Source organism: Eupeodes corollae, chromosome 2 (assembly GCF_945859685.1).
Source record: "Eupeodes corollae chromosome 2, idEupCoro1.1, whole genome shotgun sequence".
Taxonomy (NCBI): Eukaryota; Metazoa; Arthropoda; class Insecta; order Diptera; family Syrphidae; genus Eupeodes; species Eupeodes corollae.
Genome location: NC_079148.1, coordinates 89,380,026 through 89,406,620, shown reverse-complemented (window position 1 = coordinate 89,406,620; position 26,595 = coordinate 89,380,026). Strand labels below are relative to the sequence as shown.

The following is a 26,595-nucleotide window of genomic DNA, read 5'->3' as shown; positions in this document are numbered from 1 at the left end:
CTGAACTTTCATCTCTTCTCTTAAGTATTTTCCTATTAGACTTTAAATACAATTTTATCAAAGCGAGGAACGTTCCCGATGGAATAATTGGGCTGAGGTTTGAGGTAGAATAAATCTGGGTTATCAAGGGAAGCTTATACTGTTTCAGTGATTCATAAGTACGTTGTGGACTTGAAATATTATTTTTCTTATTTTAAAATATTCTTTAACTTTTACAATTTGGAACGACTTGAAGACCAAAAATAATTAGTAATTTCCCATATTTTGAAGTGTGTACTTAAAATGTGCATACCAATTCGGAATGCGAGAGCAAAAAATCTATAAGGAACAAATTTGGAAAAAAATAGTTAACATACTCGTACTAGCTTAATTTGTGGAAAAATTAAACTTCAACAAATATTCCAAAATCATGTAAGGGAACGTTAAATTGAATATAATTCTTTCAGGATTTGTTACTGTTTGCATGGGTTGCGGTATACCTGTGTAGTTCTCTTTATAAAACTTACCTCTGAGCTTCGACAAGAGCATGTAGCTTCGTTCTCATCCTCGTGATCAGAGCAATCTGGTTGTCCGTCACAAACGGCTTCAATTGGAATACAAGCACCATTTCGGCAACTAAATTCATCTAATGTGCATTCTTCGGTCCCTGAATGTAACATTGAAAGTTTGTGTTTTTTAAACAAGAAATAGTTTCTTTTTATCAGTGGCGGATGTCCCAAACCTTTTTGTTTATGGTTCTTTTTTTTTTAATAAGTATGAAATCTTAAACATTATCTTCCACCCTTAAGCTTATAAACACAAATGGATATTTTATGTGTCTTGAGTGGTATGTAAGACGTGTTGTGTTATTGTTTGGTTTTTTGTTTATGTGATTTCTGTAACGAGCCTAATCAGCCTTTATAATTTGAAAGCGCTCTTATGACATCCTTTATCTATGAGATGTGGAAATGCAATGGTTCCAATCAGAAAATTGAAAATGTTTCGTAATGTAATCGATTATGCTGTGGGATTCAATTCACGAATTAAGAACTCTGATGAAAAATATTAACAGTTTTTTAAATACCGCATTTTTGTTTGTAAAACTGAAAGTAATTACTGGATAAACAATCTTCAAATCAGTTAAAGCTTTATAATTGTTGTATACCAATACTACGCCGAGATGTTCTAATTTTTTTCGATGTTTATTTAGTTTGCCAATAATGTTGGCTAAAATCGGAATCGAACTTAAGTTTAATTCTAAAATTAGCCCAATATCCTTTCTAACTAAAAAATGCTAACAACCAATTCCTTGACGAAATTCTAGTCTCTAAAACTCGGTTTATTCAAAAATTTGAACTCGGTCGAGATCTAACTCTTTTCTTCAACAAGATCTTGAGCGTTACAAATCTGATCTCCGTCTGAGATAAAACTTTAGACCCTCAAATTTAAGACCTTCAGGATATTAGAAATCAGTTTAATAATGTTTTTAATTCTTTGAATTATTTAATGACAAGTTAATATTGTTTTATTAAATTTGAAGTTACCAAATATTTTTAATATGCAGTAATAATAAATTATTAGAAAATACTGTTATGGACGCGGACAAGTCCAGTTCACAACAACTTTCAGCTTAAAAAGTACACATAATATGTGTATGTATGTACGAGTAGGTTTTGATGTTAAGCTCATAAACTATAGAACTATACAAAAATTATAAAAACCAACATGTCGAAAAACAACTTTAAATCTCAAACGCGCAATATGTTGCTACGATTGTTCCAAGGAGGTCCATAGACCCTGTTTCAATTTCTGTAACCTTAAGGTCTATGGGCATTCTAACCAAAGATATTATGCAAATCAAAAAGAGGCTCGGATGCGACCCACATTGATAACTTCCCATTACGTCTGTTGATTTGTCTTGCTTAAAAGTTTCTAGGTTTTCATGTTGAGTTAAAAAAGTTATCAGTTGAATTATTCTTAAACAATTTTAAATTTTTAGTCGAAAACAAATTCTTAAAAATTCTTAAATTTTTACAAATTGTATGAATGAAATTAATTTTATAGATATCAAGAACATTTTAAGATTTTATTTTTTTATGAATTTCCAACAGTCCGTGGATTTTTATAAAAAAAAACAACTGAATATCGAAAACAGTATTTTCTGTGAAATAAAAAGAGTTTGAAGATAATATTTTTAATTTTTGAAAAGCTTTTTGATTCGAAAGTACATTTTTACCAAATTTTAGTAATGTTTTTTCGTTAGGCTTTTATTTTTTGTAAAAAAAAGTGTCAATTCGATTTTTCTCAAAATGTTACTGCTGAAACAATATTTTTTGGCAAAACTGTTTATCGCTAATTTAACTCAGACAAACATTTAATTTTATTACTCGATATAATGTCGGAAATGTATGTCAAAAAATCCAACCGGGTGCTATTAAAGTAGTTCATTAATTGTCAAAACATTGTTTTAATAAACCGAGATCTAAGTCCTTTAAACTCATTAATAATTTTACACAAGGACATTATAGAAAGAAAAGAAGTTCTATTTATTCTAAAGAATTCTAAATATTTTTAATACAAAATTTTAACGATAAGCCAGGAGATTTAAGATCAAGTTTTTATTTGATTTTAAAACTTTTAAACGGAGTTTAAATTGAAAATAAAATGCTTTTAATAAATAAAACTTCTGATGACTCTTTTGGAAGAGTGGAATGTGATTTTTCTTTTTCTAGAAGATATCACGAGGGTACATTTTTGCGCAGTTAACTACATTTTGTGATTTTTTAAGTTTTTTGTAAACGTTTTATGGCGTATTGATATATTTTCATTGAGAATGCATAAACAGTAGTTACTTTCAGACAAAAAAGTTGAGGATGCAGTAGGTCTATTTTTATGATCAATTAGATCAAACTTTGGCCCTTTGCCGAAATGGTATATACACAATTCTAGGATACGATGTTGATTACTTACAAAAAGAGTTTATTTTAATAAACTCTAACTTTTTAAACGTTTTTTTAATTAATCATCAATGAAAGTTAATTATTTTTAAAGCAGGATCCGCCACTGATGACATTTGAAACAAAATTAAGTATTTGCATGTGATAGACGAAAGCGAATTAGCAACGTATTATTATTATACAAAGGCCAAACCAAGTTTTCTGTTTCCTGTTTCCTTTTAAATAAGTTACCACAATGTTTTTAGTTTGGTTAGCAAACAAATAGCGAAGAAAAGCAAAAACATGGTTAGTATTTTTAAAATTTTGTTCATGCCATACACTTTTTGGGTCCATTTGTGGTCGTCGAGTAATTCCTTGTCGGAAAATTTGGCGGTGGTCGTCGCGTCTTCTTCTGAGCTCTATAGTTCTCACAACCGATTTCATCTGATTTATCATTACATTGATTAAATCGATCGCAGCGCAACTCAATCGGAATGCACACCCCGCTTTCGACGCACTTAAACTGATTGTCCTTACACTTTTCTGCTCTTTGATAGGATATACTTGGATTATAATAATAATTGTTATAATTTCTGTTTGGTGTTTGGGATGGAGTTCTTGTTGTGTAAGTATTTAGACTATAAAAGCCTGTTACTCGTGACTTTACGGTTACTTTTGGGGCATCGGTAATATCTTCAATCGATATGGTTTGTATTTTATTTGTAAAAGTGTTGAGTGTTGTTGTTTTTATTTTATGGGTATAATAATTTGTATATAATTTGGATTTGGGTTGTTATGACATCCATGCAAGTATTAAAAAAAGGTAGGTAATTAAAACGTGCAAAAGTAGAGGCATGTTATCCAAATTCCATAGCACATTTTTGTTTTAAAGAACCAAAACCATAAAATAAAAAATAAAAAATATATTTTATAATTTAAAATGATACAATTTAAAAATTTTAAATCAAGGAAAATAGAAGAATCTTGAAAAGAAAATTTGGAAAATAAAAAAGAAAGAATACAAGAAAGTTGAAGTAGTATAGAGCACCTTCACCGAAATAATATTAATACAATAAACGAAACAAACTAAAATAGGACATGGTATTTTTTGAATACATAACATAAACATAAATAGATAGCGAAGCTTCAACTTCAAGACTACTTTATTTTCAAAAAAAAGAACAAGAGAAGAATGTTAGATAAAACAAGGGATTGATACCAACAATTTTATTCTTAAAAAAACAAACATTAAAATATGTACCAAAACGACTTCAGATTTGCACACATCATCTTAAATATTAAAAAGCAATAATATTCCTTGTGTTTTTTGATTCAATAACTTAAATAAAAGATTTGATCATCTTGTAGATATTGAAACATATGAATTCAAATTTTATTAAATTGTCTTTCCTATATTTAAATGGAGTAGACTTTAGAGAAATAAGATTAAAGAAAAAGTTAATAATTGATAATAGGATTCATAAGAACTTCACGAAAACTCTTATACTCGCTTTTTGAAGAGTGAAATTACGGAATGTCAGAATTAATTGCGAGAATTTTTTTTTTACTTTAGAAATTCAGATTCATAATAACTCTCTTTATCAATAAAATCAAAAATTCTAGAAAAAATGTAATCCTTGTAGTCTTCGTTTTAAGAATATCTATAACTTGCTTATCGAAGATGAAAGTTACAATATAAATTTAGAAAAAGACGTTTTCCACGAAAGGATCTAAATTATCTAGAGTCTTTATGATTTTCAGAAGTATTGAGATTTAATCACGTTCTTTATTTATATTTAAAATAATTCAAATAAAGTTTCTAAGCAGTCAAATAAGCTTTAAAAAGTACACAAAGACAAATTCTCGGCACACCGGGAATCAAAATGACAAACAAAAAAATACTGACGGACAAAAATATACAATGAAATAATTACGAAATGTAGAAGGAGAAAATTATTTAAACTTACAGCAATTTTTCTCGTCAGAATAATCTTGACAATCATAAATATTATTACAAAACTCCCACAACATTAAACACTGACCATTATCACAACGGTATTGATTAAAGTTGCAGTTATCTTCATCGTTATTGAAACCTACGTTTAGTGCTTCAAGAAATAGTATTCATTTAAGTTACTTAAGGGTTAAAATGTTGTTAATTTTATTTATAAGGAATTTATGACGGTATTAGGATTGGGATCTTAATTTAGTTAAGGATTCCTATAAAACATTTGAATTTAAATCACTTTTCAATTTTACGTGAAATGAAATTGCATGTTCTTCAATTCGATCGATTTCGAAAACTTTGAAATTGCTTCGAACTGTCAGAACAAAAGGATCATCCATATTTATTTTGTTTCTGAAGTAAAATTTATGCTGTCTTGAAGATGGACGCAATATTATTGGCAATTTTAAGTGAAAATTGGAAGCAGAATTCAAGAGAAAAATATAAGAAGTCGAATTTTGCTAGACAAATCAATTATATTGGATTTACTTGACAAAATGTGAGTGGGTGAAAATTATGTAGCATTGTCTGATAAATAAAAAGTAAATTCTTGATTTTCTCTTTTAAGCTTTCGTTGTCATTTTAGATTAAGCAAAGACGATTTTTTTTATGTTCGAGGGGAAATATAACATTTTATAATACCTGTTGACGGAAGTGACCTTTTCAAAAGCCCTTCATAATTATTTTCTTATAATACCTTCATCGGTTCCTTTAGTTCAAAAACTTGCTGCAACCCTCGGATTCCTAGCAAAAGGAAGCTATCAAAGATCAATTCGCAGAAATAAAAAATGTGGTTTGAATGCGTTCAAAGAATGGAAGAAATCATTTGCATTTTTGTAAATCCAATTCATATAAACGAATTGTGGAACAAACAAATTCACTTTCGCAAAGTGTATTCACAATAAGTGAAATGCAGAACATGGGCATATATTATTGATCTCATAATTTTGAAATTCCATATTCTTATTTTGAAAAATTATGACATTACAGCAACATTATGTCTTACTAAACAGATACAAGAGACCGTTGATCAAAATCAACTAGCCACAAGGAAGGGCAACATAATTTATTTAGTGTAAGAGATAAAGGCTTTTGACGTGAAAGGAAATCAGTTAGTATTAAAATTACTGGAATTAGCCAAAACTTTTTTTTTCAAACAGTTTAGATTATTCTGATATTATTGAAAGTGGACTTTTTCGAACGTACATTACTTCCTAAGAGCTATTATTTAAATTGAACAAGATTGACGTGTAGTTAAAGTAAGCTAGGTTAGTCGGGATTCATTTATTTATTACCACTCAAGATCGGTTTGGGATACTTTTTACGAAGAAGAGCAAATATAGTAAAAATATATGGGTCTTTTCCCAAAAAAGGATTGATTAGTAAACTTTCAGTACACAAAATTAAATTAGTTCACAAATAAAAACTGGAATTAAAAAAAAATATAAATAATTATATTCTATTATTGTTTAAAAAGAATGCAAGTCCGCAAAGAGCTAAAGAGTAAGGCAACAGTTTATTGAAATCTACAGGTATTAATTGTATACCTACTTCATTTATCTTCATTTTATTGACATAAGCTTACCTTTAATACATCATTGGCCTGTTGTAAATCCTTTACTTTCAATTTTAATGTATGTAATATAAAATATTTCTATACATGCAGTACTTGCCAAATATTGCTTTTAACTAACTACACTCAAAGCATTTCTAACAAGCTTAAATTGTTGATACAAGTTCTAATTCAATTCTTTATGAACTAAATATATAATAATTGTATTTACATAACCTCATTTTTGAAGCCTTACCATAACAATTTCGTTCATCAGAGATATCTTCCTTGCAATCAATATTTCCATTACAACGAAGTGAGATATCAACACAACTTCCATCATCACATTGCCATTTATCATACAAGCAAGCTTTGTTTTTTTTCAGGGTTAGTTAAAATATTGCATAAATGATTATTAAAATTAGTTTAATATTTATTTTTAATCAAACATACGACATCCTTCCTCATCTGAACGATCATTTGGACAGTCTACTTTGCCATCACAACGACCAACTATTGATATACATGATAAATCACGGCACGTAAATTTGCCCTCTTTGCAAAAATATCGAAGCAGTGGAATTACTATTCACATAAAAGTTATTGTTTTTTTTTTTAAAGAATAAACATCCAAAATGCAGCGATTAAAATAAAAATATGTGTTTTTGTTAAATTTTAGTTTAAAAAAAAAGAAATTTTGTATAAGTTTTAAAACGCGAATTTCGAAACAAGTTACTTTAAAATTCTTGAATGACTTTTTATAGTTGGTCAATAATGTGGGCCCTGTCATTCCAGATTTGGAATTTACATAATGACAATTCACAGAACTGATACTAAATATCTTTACACGAAATTTGAAAAAAAAATAATAATAAGCAATGTGACAATTATATTAGATTCCGAAATCACTTGGTCTGTACGTGTCCATTTTAAAACACAGCTAAAAACGAATTTTTCGTTTGCTTTTTGAAATTTCTGAGACTATTGAAATCTTTTGACCATTTCACTAAAATATGGACTATTTTTGCTTGAGACTTAAACTTAAGAAACCGCTCCATGGACGCTGCTTTGAATAGACAGAAGAGTTAGAAACCAAAACGAAAAAGGTTTTAAATAGTTGGGAAAAAGGAGGAATATTTTGAAAGTTTTAAAATTGTTTTAGAAGAAAAATAAACAAATGTTTTTGTATTTAGATACAAATTCTCATTTTTTGTCCCCACAGAGCGGTGTGTATATGTTTTTCCTTGAAATAGATTATATAAGACACTTAATTTGGACAATATTTGCCCAGTGAATAACTTAGACTTGCATGAAAAAAAAATCTATTTACTAAAAATTGAAAACGAAAATGCCTAAACTTGGAAAAATAAGAATATACAGGATTTAATTATAGGAAAAAGGAAAATACAGGAGTAGCATTAAAATTGGGGGAAGAAAAACTACCTGGGTCTGCGTTTTATAATTTTTAGATATTTTAACTTACTGGATTCACAATCATCTTCGTCATCACCTTGGGCACAGTCAAAAGCCCCATCACACAATAAGGAATCGCTTATGCATTGATGCCTTCCTTGGCATTTATACTCTAGGCTGCTACATTCAGTAGCTGATGATGTATGGGTTATAGGTTAGTTTTTATTTTATTTTATTAATTTGTTGCAAAATATTTCCCATGTGATGTTATTTTGTGTTTGTTTGTTAGTTAGTTCCATTTAAATGATTATTTTTGTTTTTTTGGTTGCATGACAAAGACACATTAGAAAAAACATTGATATTTTGATTAACATTTAAAAAGCATATTTAAATAAAAGTTTCAATAATAGTAACAGATAGAAAATAAATATATAGAAAATTTAGGAAGTGAGTTAGATAAATATTTTTTTTTCTTTGAAGATAGAATTAAAGCGATAGTATATAGATAGAATTTAAGATGGAAAACTCATAGTTATTAAGATTAACCTAAAGATGAATGTGTAGAATTATGTACTTACGGCAATTTTCCTCATCATCTCTATCGGGGCAGTCTGGTTCTTCATCACAACGTTTGTTTCCTGGTATACAGTCACCACTTCGACATTGGTACTCATTTTGAAGACAGGCTAAAAAGATAAAAACAATAGTTTATATTTAGAAAAAAGCCTTTAAAAAAACAGTGAGTATAATAAAACTTTGAAAAATGTTGTTGAATTTCTTTTCATGTTTCTTTAATATTCTCCAAGAAATCGCAACAAACCCATCAGAAATGGTCAATATACAGATTTAGACTTTTTAGCTTTTAGCCGAGACTTCGTCCGCATTAGATAATTTTTTGGATAGTTGCATGAAAAAAAAATAAGAGTTGTACTTTTTTGTACGTGTATGTTTGAATTATGCCGAGATTGGATGAGGCCATACTAAGTGTGATTGTTATAGGTTAGGTAGGGTTTGGTTAATACATTTTTAGAAGAAGATAGGTTACTGCATATATACGACGTTTTTTTATTTTTCCCTCCTTGGCCAGAAAGTAAAGACTTTATGGGTTTGAGACGCTGCATATAATTGTCCATGGGAAAAAACAGTTTTTATTTTCAAATTTACACCTGCAACTTTCAGCGTTTGCCCCTGAGCTTTATTTATTGTAATTGTAATAGAGTCATATGTAGCCGTGTACCATTACATAACTTTGGTGGGTCCAGATTTCTCATTAACAGGACTGGAACACCAACCTTCAATCTCAACTTATGAGAAGGCACTCCTGATAATTCCAAAGAATTAAGAAACTATGGGGTATGATGTTACTTGCTCCGTGTTCATAACATTATCTGCTGAGAGGTACTCTACGATATCTCATTAGTTGGAGCTAACACAACTATTCACCCAACCACTCCCGATTGTTCATATTTATATGCAGGTTTGAATAGACATTACTTTTTAATTCATCTGTGCTACAGACATTTAGACAGAATTCAAGACTCAACGTAATCGAGCCGTTACAGTCTGTTGGCATACAATCTTCTCCGATTTTTAAAAGAGCAGCGGCATATCAGTCAAAACTTTTGTACATGTACCAATAACACAGATGCTTTCAAACATGCGTTTATTTCATCTGCCTGTGTACCTTTAGTAATTACCGGCAGAGTCTGTCTAAAGTCGGCAGCTAAAAAAACCACCATCGCTCCCATGACAGCCCGGTTTTTCTTCATGTCTTTCAGTGTACGATCTAGTGCTTCAACTGCTTTTTTGTGGGAAATTGTACATTCATCCCAAACTAACTATTTACATTGCTACAACATTCTTCCACGCTCACTACTTTTGCTGATATTACATACAATTCCCCATGAGCTAAGTTCAACGACAGTTTTAGAACCGAGTGCCCTTTACTGCTAAAGCAACTCCATTTGGTTTTTCGAATTTGAGCTAACAATAGATTCAAAAGATAAGTTTTGCCTGTGCTTGCTGAAGCATCTAAAAATAGCAAACCTAATTCTGTGTCAAAAACTATTTCTAAATTTAAAAGTGGAACAAAGTCTGTTATTTTCTCAAACTAAATTACTAGTCACTTCCCCAATTCTCCGTGATCTGGTCAGTGGTCATCCCCAATTCAGACAAATTTTTCCCAGTAATATTTATAACTTGATCTTCTACAAAAGTTAACGCCTCATTGTAAATTATATGAATCAGATTCTGTTCTTACTATGCAAAATATATTATCCGCCATATCATTTTTAAACTTATCCCACAATTGTTGAGGATTTGACAGTCCATATGTTTCTACTAATATCGCAAAAAGCTCTCGCACTTTTAGAGCAGATTTGCATTGTGCGGCCTCTTCTAGAGTTAGTTCCCATTGGTTGTCGATTTCTAATAACTTTCTGGCCTCACTCGTTTCTCTAAATGTTGTAAATTCTTGATCTTTATGCTTTTTTAGATCATTAAAAGAAGTAAGCCCACGCAAATGATGTAACAGCATTCTCAAACAGAAACATTCCATATTACTAACATGGACCATGTATATTCGCCCTAAGACATCTCCGGATTTGACGGCCAATTTTGAAATGGCACTTATTTTCCCGGAGTAAAAAGTAGCCTATGTGATTTCTCAGGTATCAAAGTATCTCCATACCAAATTTAATGGAAATTGGTTCAATAGTTAAGGCGTGATTGAGTAACAGACAGACAGAGTTACTTTCGCTTTTATAATATTAATAAGGAATTAAAGGTAAGTATTTCAGTACGTTAAGCTTCATTAGACCTACATAACGTGAATTTGTAAAGTTTTGTTAAAAATATGATGTTTGCTTTTGAACTAAGAACTTCCAAGTTTAAGACATAAAACTGCGTACTTTTCTTTTTTTGGCTACTTTTCTGTACATATTAAGTGTAAATTAAATCTATCATTGCTATTTATAAAGAAAAATAATTAATTGCATAATTGCGTATATGAATACAAAATGATGGGTGAGCTCACAACCTTTAATTAAGGCTTGAATATGTTCACTGTCCTCAAAACTGAATAAATTACAATAACAAACACGAGTAACCTTTTAAAATTTATATCAATATTTGTATGATTTACATCACATCTGAGTTTATAAATAGGAACTTTAACAATTAATTAATTTATGTTTAAGTTTAGCTTATTAATTCATGTATTCATAAACTGATACTGTACTTATATAGTAATGAATTAAAGTGAAAATAAATGTTGTGAATGACAATTTCTCTAAGAGTAATTCTAAAGTTTTAACTGAAAAATATTATTCAACCCAGACGCAAAGCTTAGGAGATGATTGCCAAAGCCAAAGTGTAATGATGAGCATTCAGAAGCTTGATATTTAGTATAGTAGAAAGAAAACCAAACTTAAAAGTTAGTAACGTTTGTACATTTCTGCAGTGAAATCAAACATTCCGAGACATGAACCTATAGCTATACTTATTACACTAAAAGGGTGCTTCATGTCCCAGACCAACATTATTCGAAAAGAACTTCTTACAATCATATTCTAAGAAACTATCAGCAACACTGTTGTGTAACTATTTGCGTATTCCATCACTGAATTACATTTTTTGTCGTATGCCTGCATAAATCTTTTACACTTTCGTGACATGTTTATAAAAACATTACAATAATAATCATTGCACACCTAATGTATGTTTGTCGTCAACTACATAATATCAAAATTATAGTTAGATATTCCTTGCTTATATTTGATAGCATTGCAACATGTTTATCGGACACCAAAGCAACTCCACCTCATCCCACACGAGAACATAAATTATGTATATTCTTCACGATATCTAGGTGTTTGGTAATGAAGAAATTTTAAACTACATCGATAAGCAATTTTCGAAGAATTCTTCAATGGAAATGCTCAAGAAAGAGGTATGGTTGCATTTTCATTCAGAGACCATGCAGAAACCTTAAATAGATTTTTTGGATTACTTATACATCGCCGCATCTGAAGCAGAAAAGTCTTTGAGTATCCTAAACTTTAAATAGTACACTTGGGGTTTCCAATATTTTTTAAATTAGATTCAGATTAGATTGGAATAAATTGTTTTGATTGATTTTGTTAAAGATTGGTTACAATTTAAAATATATGCAAAGAATCATTTTAGCTTGGCTTCGCCAATCTTGGCTTGGCTTGACAATCCAAATAATGAATCCTTAAGTAAGTAATTACTACGCTTGCTGTTGTTTAAAATTTGGCGTATTTCCATGGTCTTGGAAAGAAGCTGAAGTCATTCCGTTTCTTAAAATGGGTAGTCGTAGTGCTGAGTCAATACCGCCCAATCTCCATATTACCAACTATTTTATATTTCCCTAAACAGAATTATTTCACAAATTGGTCAGTCAATTAACTCAATTATTACCAACGTTCTCTAAACTTTTTGAAAAACTCATAAAGGATTCTATGGTGTTTTTTTTTTTTGTAGACAAAAATGAGTTTTTCAGCAACGACCAATTTGGTTTTCGTGAAGGTAGGAGTACTGACGATGCCATATTAAAGCTTTCAGTGAGAAGAGTGAAAGTTTTAACAAAAATCTGACTAAAGTATTTGCTTTGGTCAATCATCAGATCGTTTTAGGAAATATGTATAAAGCTGGATTTAGAGGTCTGGTTTTCGATCGGTTTGCTTTCTATTTATCCGCAAGACATCAAAGAGTTAGAATCGATGGAATATTTAGCGATGTTCAGGAGCTTACTACCGGTGTTCCTCAAGGATCTGTGCTAAGTCCAGTATTGTTTTTGATATACTTAAACTCTGCCTTCAAGCAATCATCAATCAGCAAAATAACAGCGCTAGCTGATGATATGGCTCTGACATATCTTAGCCATTCGCTATTTGAATTGATCGCTATATTTTACAAAAAGATTTAAATGTACAGAAAATGGTTTTCTAGGCAGCAGCTCATTTTAAGTGAAAAAAACAAAAATAATGGTCTGCAATTTAAAACAAATAGCTCCAATCTTGGACTGTATAATGTAATCTTCCATTCAGAAACATAAAAGAAACTTAGCTTAGCTACACATTCTTGCGGAAAATCCAGCTTTGAACATCAAATTCGTTAATAGTTTTAAATATTTAGGAGTTACAATTGACAAAAATTAAAATTGGAAACAACATACTGGAGAATTAAAAAAATACTTAATGCCCGTAACACGTAAAATGTTCTTTTTAAAACAAACTTGTACAACAAATCTATTAACAACAATATACTTTGGGTTCATTCTTAGCTACAGTATGAAATAACTAGTTGGTGAGGTGCATATCAAAATACGCTTGATACCATAATTACACCACAGAAACATATCGTCCAAATCATTTGTAAGAAATCAAGGTTGTCAAGTATTTGACCTTTATTTCAAGATCGTCAAATATTGCCGTTCAAACATTTTCATAAATATAAAGTTCTTAAAGTTTATTTCATGATAAGTTGATACAGTCAGGTACTCAGAAACTCAAGCACACATAGCTTAAGAATTAATACTCTATTTTTAGTTAATATTCCAGTGAATAAAAGAACACAATTCTCAATTTTTTCCACTGCAACAGCACCTAAACTTTTTAATCAATTGCCTTTTGAAACTAAAAAACTTCAATATCCTAATTTATTTTTGAAATCAGTAAAAAGATGGCTCTTTGAAATGAATAGTTCGATGGTCAAAAATCCATTTTAAAGTATAGCATAACTTTTTAGCTTTGTATTTACTTTTCTTTTCAATTTTTGTGTTAATAATTATTATTTTTTTGTTTAAACTTTTTGCTAATTGCATGTGACAAAGTACCCCAAATATTCATTTGTTTTATATACATATACTTTAAATTTCCTGATATGATTCATTCGCCTCTAGTTTTCAACTATAGAATGATACCCACTATTTTTCTTCTAAATAAAGATTTATGTTAACATTATTAAAATTGTACATAGAGAATGGAAATAAATAGTTAATAAATAATAAAATATTTTTTTCATGGTATTTCTTTTTTATTTTAAAGTTTGAACGTTGACATTATGTTTGAAAGAATACATCTTTTAAATGAACACCATGCCAATTTGTTGCAAGCATCGATCTTTTTAAGTTCATTTTCGACTTTTTTGACTCAGCCGTTACTTGACGAATGTTGGTTTTTAAGTGCTCAAGAGTTAAAGGTATTTGCATAAACACGTCTTTCGCATAGCCCCACAAATAAAACCTCCAGTGGTGTCAAATCGCATGATCTTGGTGGCCAGTTGATATCGCCACGACGAGAAATTATGCGGCCAGGAAATGTTTCTTACAATAAAGTCATATTCGCTCGAGTTTTCTTGCAAGTGGAACCGTCTTGTTAAAACCACATATTCTTCAAGTTCTATTCTTCAATAGCAGGCAAAAAAAGTCAGATCGTCGTTTGCGAATAACTAAGTTCCAATAACACCTCCGGAGCAAAGAGCGCACTAAACAGTGACTTTTTGTGGATGTAATGGTAGTACCCGCGGTATGAAGGTTAGTGCATTGGACTTTCATGCGAGAGGTCTTGGGTTCGATCCCTGCCTGTGCCACCTACAATTTTATTCACGGATACTGCCTCTTGCGAGGAATTGAAAAATTCTCCAAGAGTGATTCTTTTCATGAAAAAGTGCTTCTCAAATTAGCCGTTCGGATTCGGCATATAAACTGTAGGTCCCTTTCATCTCTGACAACATTACTCGCACACAGAAATGGTTGGGAGTTGTAAGTCACTAGACGCTGGTCAGCTGGCTTCAATTCCACGTCCATTTCCTACTATCTTTCTTTTCTAACAATGAGTTCCTGAATTTCAAATTCATTTCTAATAGCGGCTAGATGACTCTCTCCTCTCTTTCTTTTCTTGATCCATATCCTTGAGGTCCTATAGCTCAGTCTTCTTCTTCAGTCGTCAATTTACCATAAGTAAAATTAAAGATCCTTATAACAAGGATTTTTTTTTAATAAATTCATAATTGCATATATACAAAACTAAACCTTTTAACTATTATGCCATTCACTTTTTCAAAACAATAATTATAAATTTATATAGCCAATCATTCGAGTATTCTGCTTTAGAAAAAGTTATATAAAAAAAAACACTTGATTTCAGATAGCAATAAATACACATTCAGCCATTCAGAAAAATCCTTAATCTTCTTGTGGCCGCCTCCAGAAGAATTCCCTCTCATCCCAAATTTAAACACAAAAACATACCAAACAAAATATTATCTGTCGATACATTTTTTGGCTTTGTGTGTCTAAAAAAAAAAAAAAACTCGATTCATCTCATAATAATGTAAACAAAACAATTTTCAAACAAAAATATATGTTTGTGCATTGAAAATAAATTATCACCAAGGATAACATTGAAATATCCCAGATATTGAATATCAAAATAAATTCTACACAAAATCACTAAGAAATAAAAAAAAGAAAACAAAAAACAAAAGTGCCCATCAACATTCAGGAGTAATCCTTTAGGAAAATAAATGTTGTAATGCTCCTGCTGAAAAGCAAGTATAGTTGTCTTGGCTTGGAAGGCGAAAATCGATGGTTGGTGTTGTTGCTGCTGTTGTTCTCTTAACCTCCATCTAACATCCTTTCAATTTTATGCATGCCTCAGGATATAATAAGCCTTTAGACAACCAGATTACATTCAAATATCAAGGAAGGGGTATAAGGGGTTTGTTTTTTTTCGTGTGTAAGGATAACCTGTTTGATTCTTATTTTTTTTTTGTGTGTTACAAGGACATGACGAAGGTATGAAATCATCGTATTGGCATCATTATCCTTTTTGTTATTGCTATATCTCTCACCAAAGCCCAACTAAACAAATTATTTACGCTGCAATCAGCGCCAACGCCTGTTGCCCTTTGAGCTTAAATAATTTGTATACGCAAAAAATGCAAATCCAAATTAAGGAACAAAAATGAAAAAAAAAATCCTTTTTCAGGACTACAATTTTTAAACAGCGACGACGACGCACGTTACGTTTATATGTGAAAAAGAATCTTATTGCAAGGTTCACATTTCCAAAACAAACTCGCGTTTTTTTGCTTTTAATTAGGAGCATACAAAGAGAATAACGTCATTACATACAATTACCGGGAATACAATCTAAGGCCCTTGTGTTGTATATCCTTAACAGCTTATTAGATCATGCGATACAAACACCAAAAAAGAGAAACAAACGAAAAAAAATCTGGATAAAAGGATAAAGGCCAGGATAGGGTTAAGGAAATTTAGGGTGAAATTGAGAGCTGCTTCAGGCGACAGAACACGGCATCGGCTTCGGCATCGGCATGACGCTCGGTTTCAAGTTCAGTTGAGCATGAGTCAAGTACTTGATACATTTGATATCTTTGAACAAAAAACATCGCGTTTGAAGATGCTGATGATTCTGTTCTGAATGGAATTTCACCAAGGGCTATGGAAAACTTAACTTCGCTAAAAATAAAAATCTAATGAAATGAGATGTGAGTGTCTGGTAGAAATTTTATTAAATACAAAAATTATGCGAACGTTTTTCTTCTTCTACATATTTAAGATTTAAAAAAAAAATATGTAAATATTTTGAAAACTAAATAAAGGGTATTTCTTTTGCTGCCTTAGAAGTTTGCTTAGTTGTTGTCTACTTTTTTACATTTTTCAATTTATCATGAATCATTCATTTTTAATTTGTGGACATTTACAAAAAAAAGAATCAATCACGAAAGTTATGGAGCACATCGTCCGTTTTATGATGTTAAGTGATGAAGATTATTTCAACGTTTCAATGGCTTCTTCGATAAGAAGAATTGCCATATATGAAGCAAAGACAAACATGGAGCTATTAACTGCATACTATTACAACCATTGAGTATCTTTTATATGTATCGGTCCTTGCGATATGGAAATGCTGACTGAATTTTTGTTGTTTCCAAAAATTAATCAGTTCAGCATCGTCAATATTTGGTTTTAAGGAGACGGTAAAAGTTGTCTTAAAGAGCGTTCGAATTTAGAGAATATAATAATTCATTGATGATTTCTACCGACAAGTTCTTAAAGTAGTGGAAGTCAATGATAAAGTAATGGCTGAAACACAAACACGCTTCAGCTTCGGTATCGTCTGCGTTACGTTAGACCTGCTTCGAGGTTGCTTTGAATGCCACTTCCAATATGACATTTCTAAAATGACACTTCGGTCAATAGAAGCTGTTATTTTTGTCAAAATAAAAAAATATGATTTTAAAATTAAATTTATCGCAGAAGTAGCTTACACACTTACACAGCCTATAATAACCAATGGGAATCAATCCAAAACAAATGTATTTTGTTTGTTGACTTTTTTACAGCTGTTGAACTGTCAGACAAAGCAAATGTTCAGCAAATTGGAACTAGAGCTTCCGTTTGGAGTCACGATTGTCAAATGAAACGTGAGGTCGAAACTTCAGCGTCAGGCGCAGCCGAAGCTGAAGCGTGTTTGTGTTTCAGCCATAAAGAGTAAGACGTAAAAAGGATTTGAAATCAATTTGGATGTTTAGTTCTTGCTACTATTTTCCTATTGACTTAACTTATTATTAAAAAACAATTTTAGTTGAAAGTGAAAAACAACTTTAAGACATTTAAAAAAAATAAATAAAGAAGGTTGCGCAACAGTCCGCTGAGAACTAGCGACTAATGACTTACAACTCTCAACTATTCCTGTGTGCGAGTAATGCTATCAGGGATGGTGGGGCTACAGTTTTAAACAGTATCCGAACGGCTTATTTGAGAAAGCACTTTTCATTACAAGAATTACTCTTAGAAGATTTGTCAATTCTTCGCAAGAGGCAGAATACGACCCACATTGATTAATTCCCATTCATTTGACCTTCTGTAAGATAAAAATTGTTTAAAGTCAAAATCCTTTTTTGTTCTGAAGATACTAAAGTCGAAAACTATTTCAATCAGTTTTTTATATTTGTTGTATAGGTTTTCATGCTTTGTAAAGAAGTGTAGGGCAGGTAGGTCTCAAATATATCCGCTGGAATCAGTTCATTAGTGTAACCATGCCTCAAGGCTCTAACACTTGATTCCTTAAGCCTTAGCGTGCTGCACGATACCAAATATTTAATATGTAGGTCTACTGGCAGGAAGTTCAGAATAACATTTCAAGGTATCTGTTGGGCAGGATCAAAGGGCCCCTGTAGTGTCAAAATAGCTGTTCTTTGCACCTTCCTCAGATTCTCGATATTGTGTTTGTTGTTAAGAGCAGTCAACCTATCAACAATCGATCCATATGACAAAATAGGACTTACAAAACGGCTATGTAGGTCCACAAAATGGTAGGCCCCACTTTTTTTTCTACAGGCATAAATAGTAATGCAAGCCTTCTAAATTCGTTCTTTGATGTTTACTTTCCAGTTCAGTTTAAGATCTAGAATGGGTAGGTTCAGACAACATAAGGGACTTAATTTGCAGTCAACTGCATCCTTTGAACGTACATTTTGACCAAAACAGCTAGTTAATTTTGCAAGTATCATAAATTTCAAACATGGAACTTTACTTCACTAATTACCACCTTCAGCTAATAGTACATAAACTATATAAAACATTACTGTCTACAAAACACTCTTCAGGTAAGCTACAAGTCCATCACGATTGGCATTTTATATTGTGAAGAAATATTACTTATTCCTTTTTTTAATTTGACAAGGAATCATTTAACACATAACATGAAATGGAATTATGTTGAAAATAAACATAAATCATAAAGTAATAAAGTTCAGCTTTCAGTTGAATGAAAAAATATGATCAATCTTCATTTTGACATACGTTAACTTGACTTGATAGTTAGGGAGATTTTTCTTGACTAACTTTACAGTCAACTTTCGAATAAAGCTGCCATAATTGGAAGGTAAATTTTTTGCAGCTGACCAATCAGATAATAGAAACGTGACTTACTTTCAAGTCCCTTATGGCGTCTGAACCTGCCCAATGACTCCTAGCTATTTCGTGCCAGACAGAGAATAAAGACAGGATTTCACCGTTTAGTCGGGTTAGGGTCAACCCGGGTTTTTTTCAAGCTGAATCGAAAAGTTAAAACGATCCGATATTCCTAATGTCTTTAGCATTTTATTCCAAATAACATGAACATTATTCGAAAATATTTGTATCAAAGTTATTTATGTGAATTAAATTCGTTTCTTTTACATAGATGTGCCAATTTTTGTTAACTTTCATAATTTAAAGGTGTTTTATACTGTTTATTTTATTAACTTGAATTTTTATTATAGAATTTCGAACTTTATGTCATTCTTAATAGTCTAAAACGATTTTAAATATTATTTCACTTTTGAAAAACAAACATCCAATAGAATATGAGAAAATACAAATCACAACAGTTTTGACGTTTTACCTTCATTTTAAGTATTTCGTTAAAATCAATAAACAAAACAGTGTATCGATTTAGAACATGGTTTGATTGTTTTTTAGAAAATATAATAATCTAATTAAGTGTCTTAAGGCAAATATTTTGTTTTGCACTTTATTTCATGTTGCTTAAATAAAACGGAAGTGAAATTTAGATTTGAATGATTTTGATATTATCAGCATCTGTGCATTTTTGAAATACAAACAAAAATAACATTATATTATTATAATGAAGAAAGAAAATGCCTTATATAAATGATGAATATATATTTAAGTTTTAAAAAGTTATACCTGTTTGAAAAGCCTACTTTTAAGTAAAAAATAACCCAAAGAACACTTCTTCCAATTTAAAAACAATTTCTAAAATTGATTAAAAAAAAATATTGCGATTGTCAATTGCAGCATTCTTTTTGTATTTATTTTTAAACAGCATTTTATCAAAATCAAAACAATGTCCGATTTTAATCTATTTAAATGCAACTCATCTTTTACCAACACCCAAAGACTCCATGCCTACCTTACCTACGTTGCGTGTAAATGCTTAATTCGGTCAAAGGATTCCCGATCACCCGCAATACTCACTCGTAATACAGTTCCTTGTGGTCGCTAAATCGTAAACATATGTATGTACATTTATATGGAAGTCACAACATTCAGCCGGTTTGTCGGGACATTTGACTAGCATAATTCTGCAAAAATCCGAACTGCACAATAATACTCATACGCCCCATTGCATGCAGACAATAATCAGAAAAGTTTCGTCAGTTGAGCGCGCACCCCATACCATAACAACTATCAACTATCCGTTTGACAGTAACGGCTTTGTGCTGACGCCGCGCCGGCCGCTTTAAGGACGACTTACCCGGCAGGTATTTGTCGGTGGTTGTCTGCATTGATTGCGTGACATTTAAAAAAATGTCAACACTAGATGCGGTTGTGTTATTATCTGCTAAAGGATGAGTTCATTGCATTTTTTTAGTATTTTTGTTTTTGTTCTATTGTATTTTATTCCAACAGGGACATCATGTCCCACAAGCAGTGCCATCGTGTGGTTAAGTTTTGCAGTATCATCAACATTTGAAGAATTTGGTTGCAAAACTTCAGAAATGCTGCAGAACAATGTAGGACTAAAGATTAATTTTGTTTTCAACTTTAACAATTTGAAACTTAAGTTTTGTCTGTATTTTTAATTTATGTTTGGACATGAGTCAAAAGGTATTTATGTTTATTTTTTTTTAAAGAAGTTTAACGAAATAAAAAACCAATGAGAACAGCTTTTTTTATGGATCTATTCAATGATGCAAAATTGATTTAGGAAATTCCTGATTTTATGATAAAAATCTGTTCGTTTTCAGAGTAATACAAATCATTATTATGATTTTAAACGTTTTCTTTTAAAAAAACTTTTTTACAGCTTTAAATTTAACAATACATTTCAAAACTAACCGCAGCACTCAAATAGATAATGTTTTACATCTCTATAAGAGTATGAAGAGCTTTTGTAATGCATTTATCCAATGACTTTATTGGAGTATATTTTTGATGACAAAACACTTAGCCATAAAACATTATTAAAATACTCTGAAGGTGAATGTTTTGCGTTCACCACCGTCGTCGATGGTAACAATAAAGCCAGTGATTGACTTGCAATGGATGCTCCGGGAAATACGCACAATTAAACCTTGCACTTTTGTATACCCTTGATAGCAGGTTTAGGTTTAGGTTATATACACAGGTTAGGTACCTTCCAACCCTTTTACGGAAATTGTATTAAAGGAAGCAAATTGTGGTAAAATTAGGGTTAAAATAAGATTAAATGTATGTTTTGTCTGTACTCAAACAAAACAAGGGTTGTTTTGTAACTATACATGCAGTTTGCTTTGAGGATTGTAATTTGTCTAGGGGTTGTTTTGTTTTGGAAATGTGTAGCAATCGACCAAAAAAGAGCAACTAAAACACGAATTCTCTATTTCAGATAAATCAATATTGAATATTTACACACACAATTTTAAAATAACGATTGAATTGTAATTATCTTAGGATTTGGTTTTTTCGTATGATTGCTAACAGTGGAAACACAATTTGACAGATTTCATAAATGTCCTGGAATTGTAAACGCCAAAGCATTAATTAATTATTTTCAAAACATAGATAGATAGATAATTGATTTTTTTTGATTTAAAGATTATGTTAATAAACTTAAAAAACAGAGAGAAAAAAGAAGATAAGTCAAAAGACTTCATTCATAATTCTGGATCTATATCGTAACGCAGATTTGCAATAGTTATAGAGCTGGGAGACATCCATCTCATTCAGCATACTAAGAACTTGTTCCTCTGATAAAATAGTCACTTCCAAGAATATTCTACTCAACACTCATCTACCGCTGCTATAACCTTATACATTAGAGCTTTACTGTGCGATACATCTTCTTCCCTGTCTTACTCCCGAGGTGGTTGTGAACCCATCAGAAAGCTCAGCTCCGTTCCACACTGCACCCTGTGTTCCTCTATACAGCTCTTCTAGAACGTGTCCGAACTTCAGAGATAAGCCTAGACCATAACATAGCTTGTAGAATAAAGCACCTCGGTTGATTGAGTCGAATGCTGCTTTGAAGTCAATAAAGAATGCATACAATTTTCTTCCTTGTTTAATAAAGCTTTAAGCCCCCTGACAATGAAAATTTTTATCTATTTTAGAGCACACTGATCTAAAGCCCGCTTGAGTCTCTTTTAACAGGTTCTGATCTTCAATCCACGTTGTGAGTCTCTTCTATAACAGAGTTGTAAAAATTTTATAAGTCGAATTAAGAAAAGAAATTCCACGATAGTTCGCTGAATCCAACAAGGATCCTTTTTTGTGTATCGGGAAGATTATAGCGTCTCAAAATTCATTAAAGGAAATATGCCCCTCAAATACTCCAATAAAAAGTATTACCATACGTTCCTTTAACATGACTATTCCGTATTTAAAGAACTCAGCAGAAATACCATCTGCAATCGCTGTTTTTCCATCTTTAAGAGATCCTAGGGTTAATTCCACTTCTTGAAGGTTAGTTTCTTATCTGGGATTTCGTTGTTGAATCCAGGTATCGCATAGTGAAAATTTGTTTGAATGCTGCTTGGATTCAATAATTCTATGAAATGAGTGGATAGAATGTTTGCACATAGTTTCTTATGCAATGCGAATTGTTTACCATTCAATTCCCACGCAAGTTTCCAAAAATCGGTGGCGGTTTTGCAGGTTGCCAGTTTAGAAGCCTACAGTTCTTCATAATTCTTCCTTTTGTTTTTACATCGCTCCTTATATTGAGAGTTGGCCTCTAAGTATAGTTTCTTCTAAATATTCCTTGGGAATTGCGGAAATTTCTCAACCATGCAAAGGATTTCTTACGGGCTTTTGACAGTCTTCATCAAACCAAGGCTCCTTTATAAATTTGCTCTTTTTCTACAGCCTTGTTGTTGAAGGTAAGATGAGTTTATAATTTGCTCTAACATAGAGAAGTCTAGATTTTGGTGTGATTGAAGTTTCAAATTAAGTTGTTGTCTATGTGCCTGGATTCTTGAGATATTCCATTTGAGTCTAGGAAGTAATAGAGTGTTACAGGTTTCTTTATTTTGTTGATTTCAAAGTCGTTTTTCCAATTATTGCAGTTTACATATGAAGGTAGTATCCAAAGCCGTTTAGTATTTATTTCAAAATCTATAAACGATATGTCGTTGTGTATCCGAAACTCGCATTTAACATATTTCAGCTTTATTTTGAACCCCAAATAACACTCTTCGCTTGCTCTGCCTCGCGTGCTAGTTCTTAAGGCCGGGATCCATTTAAACTTAAAGTCTATTTTCAAAACATTATAAATCAAGAACAAGGAAATCAGTTTATCCTCACTTATTCCTGCATAATCTATTTGACTCCGCTTATATTTAGTTAAAATTTTTCCGATATTTAGCGGGAATTTGAAATATTACTTACATTTTGGGAGACAAGATTATAACATCAAGATACAAACTTAGTAAGAAAAAGCGTTACCAATACTACGAACACAAAAGTTTTGAAAACTTCTGTCAAGAGAAACATGGTTTCGACAAACAAAAATCTATACTCTTACACTGAGAAACTGGGAGTCGATCGAATAGATCCAATTGAACAAAACTAACAATGTCGCAAGTTAGGCAATACAATTTTTCTTTCTCAATCATTTTATAAAATTTTGTATTTCAGTGTCTTGAGATACAACCCCCAAAAACTATCGACAAATAACTAGAGTCTAAGGTGTCTTATATTCAGATAAGGTGTCCTTGTTCACTTTTTCACCTTCAAATATCAACTTTTTACTTATGATTTTACGTTAAGGCGATAATCAGATTATCACCTACCAAATATCAACGACAATATCTTTGCTTAAGAACACCTTACAACGAAGACGACGTTTCATTGAATGTACAAATTGTTGCTATTTATGAGATACTATCGAGTTCGAGTTCACAAAATGCTTCTCAATTCGCTACTTATGAGCGTTGTGTTCCACTTTCTATACTTTCATCAATGAACGTCAACTAAAAGGATACTCGCGGTAGAACATAAAGAAGCCTCCATCACAATGCTTTTGTTTAGCTAAAGTAACCTCGGAGATGGCTTTGCATCCTTCGTTGTGGTTTAAAGGGAAGATGACTGCTATACTGCTGTTCCTCTTATGACTTCTCACTTAACGGAAAGTGATTCCTATTTGGTTGGCGAAGGCATGTCATTGTTCGTCCTTGCTTTTTTTGATCTCAGATTTTTCCTACAGCATAATGCATTTATATGCTTTTTAGAAAAATAAAGAAACTAAGTGTGGAAACGATGTTATAAAAGAAGCTTGTATAAAGGTGGCGACGACGACAAATGGTACGGTGTGCGTATTGTACACCTTATAGCTTATAACCTAAACGAGTGCGACGATTTCTTTATATTGTGAATAAAGTGAAGGGAAATTGTTCATGACATATTGAGGGTTAACAGATTACGGTTTTTGTACTTAGGTGGAAATTTAATTCTGTTGGTAAAGTGACTTGCAAAATCCACAGATACTTGTATCCTAACTTATTCTTTTAGCCATAATAAGGAGTAAATGTGTATAAATATGAAAACATAACAACGATGACATAGAAGAAGAAAGTCGCTAATGAGCGGATGTTATATTATATGGAAGCACTTTATATGGATATAAGGTCAATTTAAGGTATTTTTAAATACTTTTTAAATGTTTGTATACTTTTAGAGTTATTGAAGAATTCGTTCAATTTATATGAAGTCGCCCACAAACAGAATCAAGTTAAACTTCTTCCTTAGAAAAGCTTACTGACGGACATTTCAAATATTACTAATATGTAGTTTCTAGACTGTTTTTCACCACTAACTTATCAAAATGGACGTTTAGTAACGTCTGCTATTTGAGTGTGTACTTCAGTGACGTCTGCAAACTCAGTGAATCATTTGTGCAACTTAATACCATCTTTTTACGTCTTCTAATAAGCTGAGACTAAGTGATCTCTCATAGTTCTGTAACTTAAATCAATTATTCAGTTACTTCTGCTTCTGGAACCTAGAGACAGAATTCTTCATTAAGTGAAGTCTAATATCACAGGCCATAATTAAGTGGTATTTCGCTATCATTAAATGCACTTTAAGGTAGACAAGTGCATTCAAGAGGACACCAGCGTCCATAGAGGAACTCCTAGGATGGAATCAAGGGTAGCGTCTACAGTTGCAGGTAAGTTGAAGTACTAAGTGAACACCTTATATGAATACTACGAAAAATGCGGAGCTTAGGCCTGTAAGGATCGGCTGTGCCAGCTCTCGCTCTTTTAAATCAAGGACTCGGTCTTTCAGTTTGAAGGTGGTGCGTCAGGGTGATTTCCTGACTATGTAAAGAAAAACTATTTGCGAAGCACCAACAAGCCTCGGATACGGACTTAATTACCAACACTAAAGATTTAAGGACAACGAACTTGCGATATGCGTGTGGAATGTTAGGTTCAATGCAAAGACGAAAGTGAAACAACGTATTGGAACTGGAGTCAATGCTGAGGATATGAAAGGACCACTTCTGCAGATTATGTAACGGTATCGATAAATTGAATTCTGCTGTTAGGCAGGATGATTTATAAAATGTACCTAAACCATAAGAACCAATTAAGTGTGGTTTAAGACAGGAAAGTCAATGGTCGAACAAGTATTAACACTACGGCAGATCCTGGAAAACCCCAGGAACATCAAATCGACACCCATCATCTAAAGGGAAGAACTGTATAGAGCCAAGTCTAGTTTAAGCATCCCTGACAAATTTGTCAGTTTGTGCAGGATGACCATTTAGAATTCGCGATTCTCTATACAGGTTGGAAAAAACTAGACCGTACCTTTCGATGTCACAAAAGTATTTAGACATCGAGTACCCTTGAAAGAATAGTGCAGAACTCAAACTTCAAGACTAGAGGCCCTATCTTTCAAGAGTAGTAAAGTCCTCTCTAGAGCAACCAAAGTGTCGCTACCTTAGACCTTTATCATCCCCGTCCTGATATACGGTGCAGAAGCATAGACTATAACAAAAGCGGATGAAAGCATTTTGGGTCGTCTCGAGAGAAAAGTTATTTAAGTGATCTACGATCCCGTATGCATCGAAGGGGAGTAGAGGAGAAGATGAAACGACGAGCTATATGAGCTGCAAAGCGAATTAGACTTAGCCAGAAGGGAAAAGTCCAACGACCAAGATGGCTGGGTCACGTAGAGCGCATGGAAACCAATGCTCCTGCCTAGAAAGTATTCGAATTCACGCCTACCGGATAGCGCAGTAGAGGAAGACCGCGAATCAGGGCGCGCGCATAAGTGCAAAATCACATCAACCAAATCAGAGTGCTCAACTGGAAATTTTTAGCTAAAGACCGAGCAAGATGGATAGCTTTGTTGGATGAGCACCCAGTTCACACAGGATTGTAGCGCCACCTTAAGTAAGTAAATAAATGTAAAATTGTAACGTTTTCTCAAGTATCAGGCAATTCAAACTTCTACATGTTGAGTTGCTAAAATTTGTTCAATAATTACAAATCTGAATTGAATTATATAAATCAAGTATGCAAATACCTCACTTGCATTTTCGAAATACAGCCGTGTGATATTTCATTATCTTGATTCTTTGTTAACAATCTATTTTTTTTTTGCACATTCAGGTTGTTATTCTTAATGTGAGTTTCAAACATCGAATGCTTACGATTTATCA

At 32.0% G+C, this 26,595-nt stretch overlaps 1 protein-coding gene across 30 annotated transcripts in view; it reads right to left on the bottom strand.

Annotated features, from left to right (window-relative positions):
- LOC129945377 (basement membrane-specific heparan sulfate proteoglycan core protein) overlaps positions 1-26,595 on the bottom strand; it is a 212,624-nt gene that overhangs the window by 61,350 nt on the left and 124,679 nt on the right. For 20 of the 30 annotated variants that reach the window (XM_056055068.1, XM_056055069.1, XM_056055071.1 and 17 more), the window contains 3 exons: positions 8,464-8,571; positions 3,255-3,458; positions 507-646 (listed from right to left, as the gene is read on the bottom strand). In XM_056055068.1, the coding sequence (XP_055911043.1) occupies positions 507-646; positions 3,255-3,458; positions 8,464-8,571 (452 nt within the window). Of the gene's footprint in view, positions 1-506; positions 647-3,254; positions 3,459-7,955; positions 8,079-8,463; positions 8,572-26,595 lie in introns of all 30 variants that reach the window. The other 10 variants (XM_056055091.1, XM_056055092.1, XM_056055083.1 and 7 more) reach the window with 4 other exon arrangements.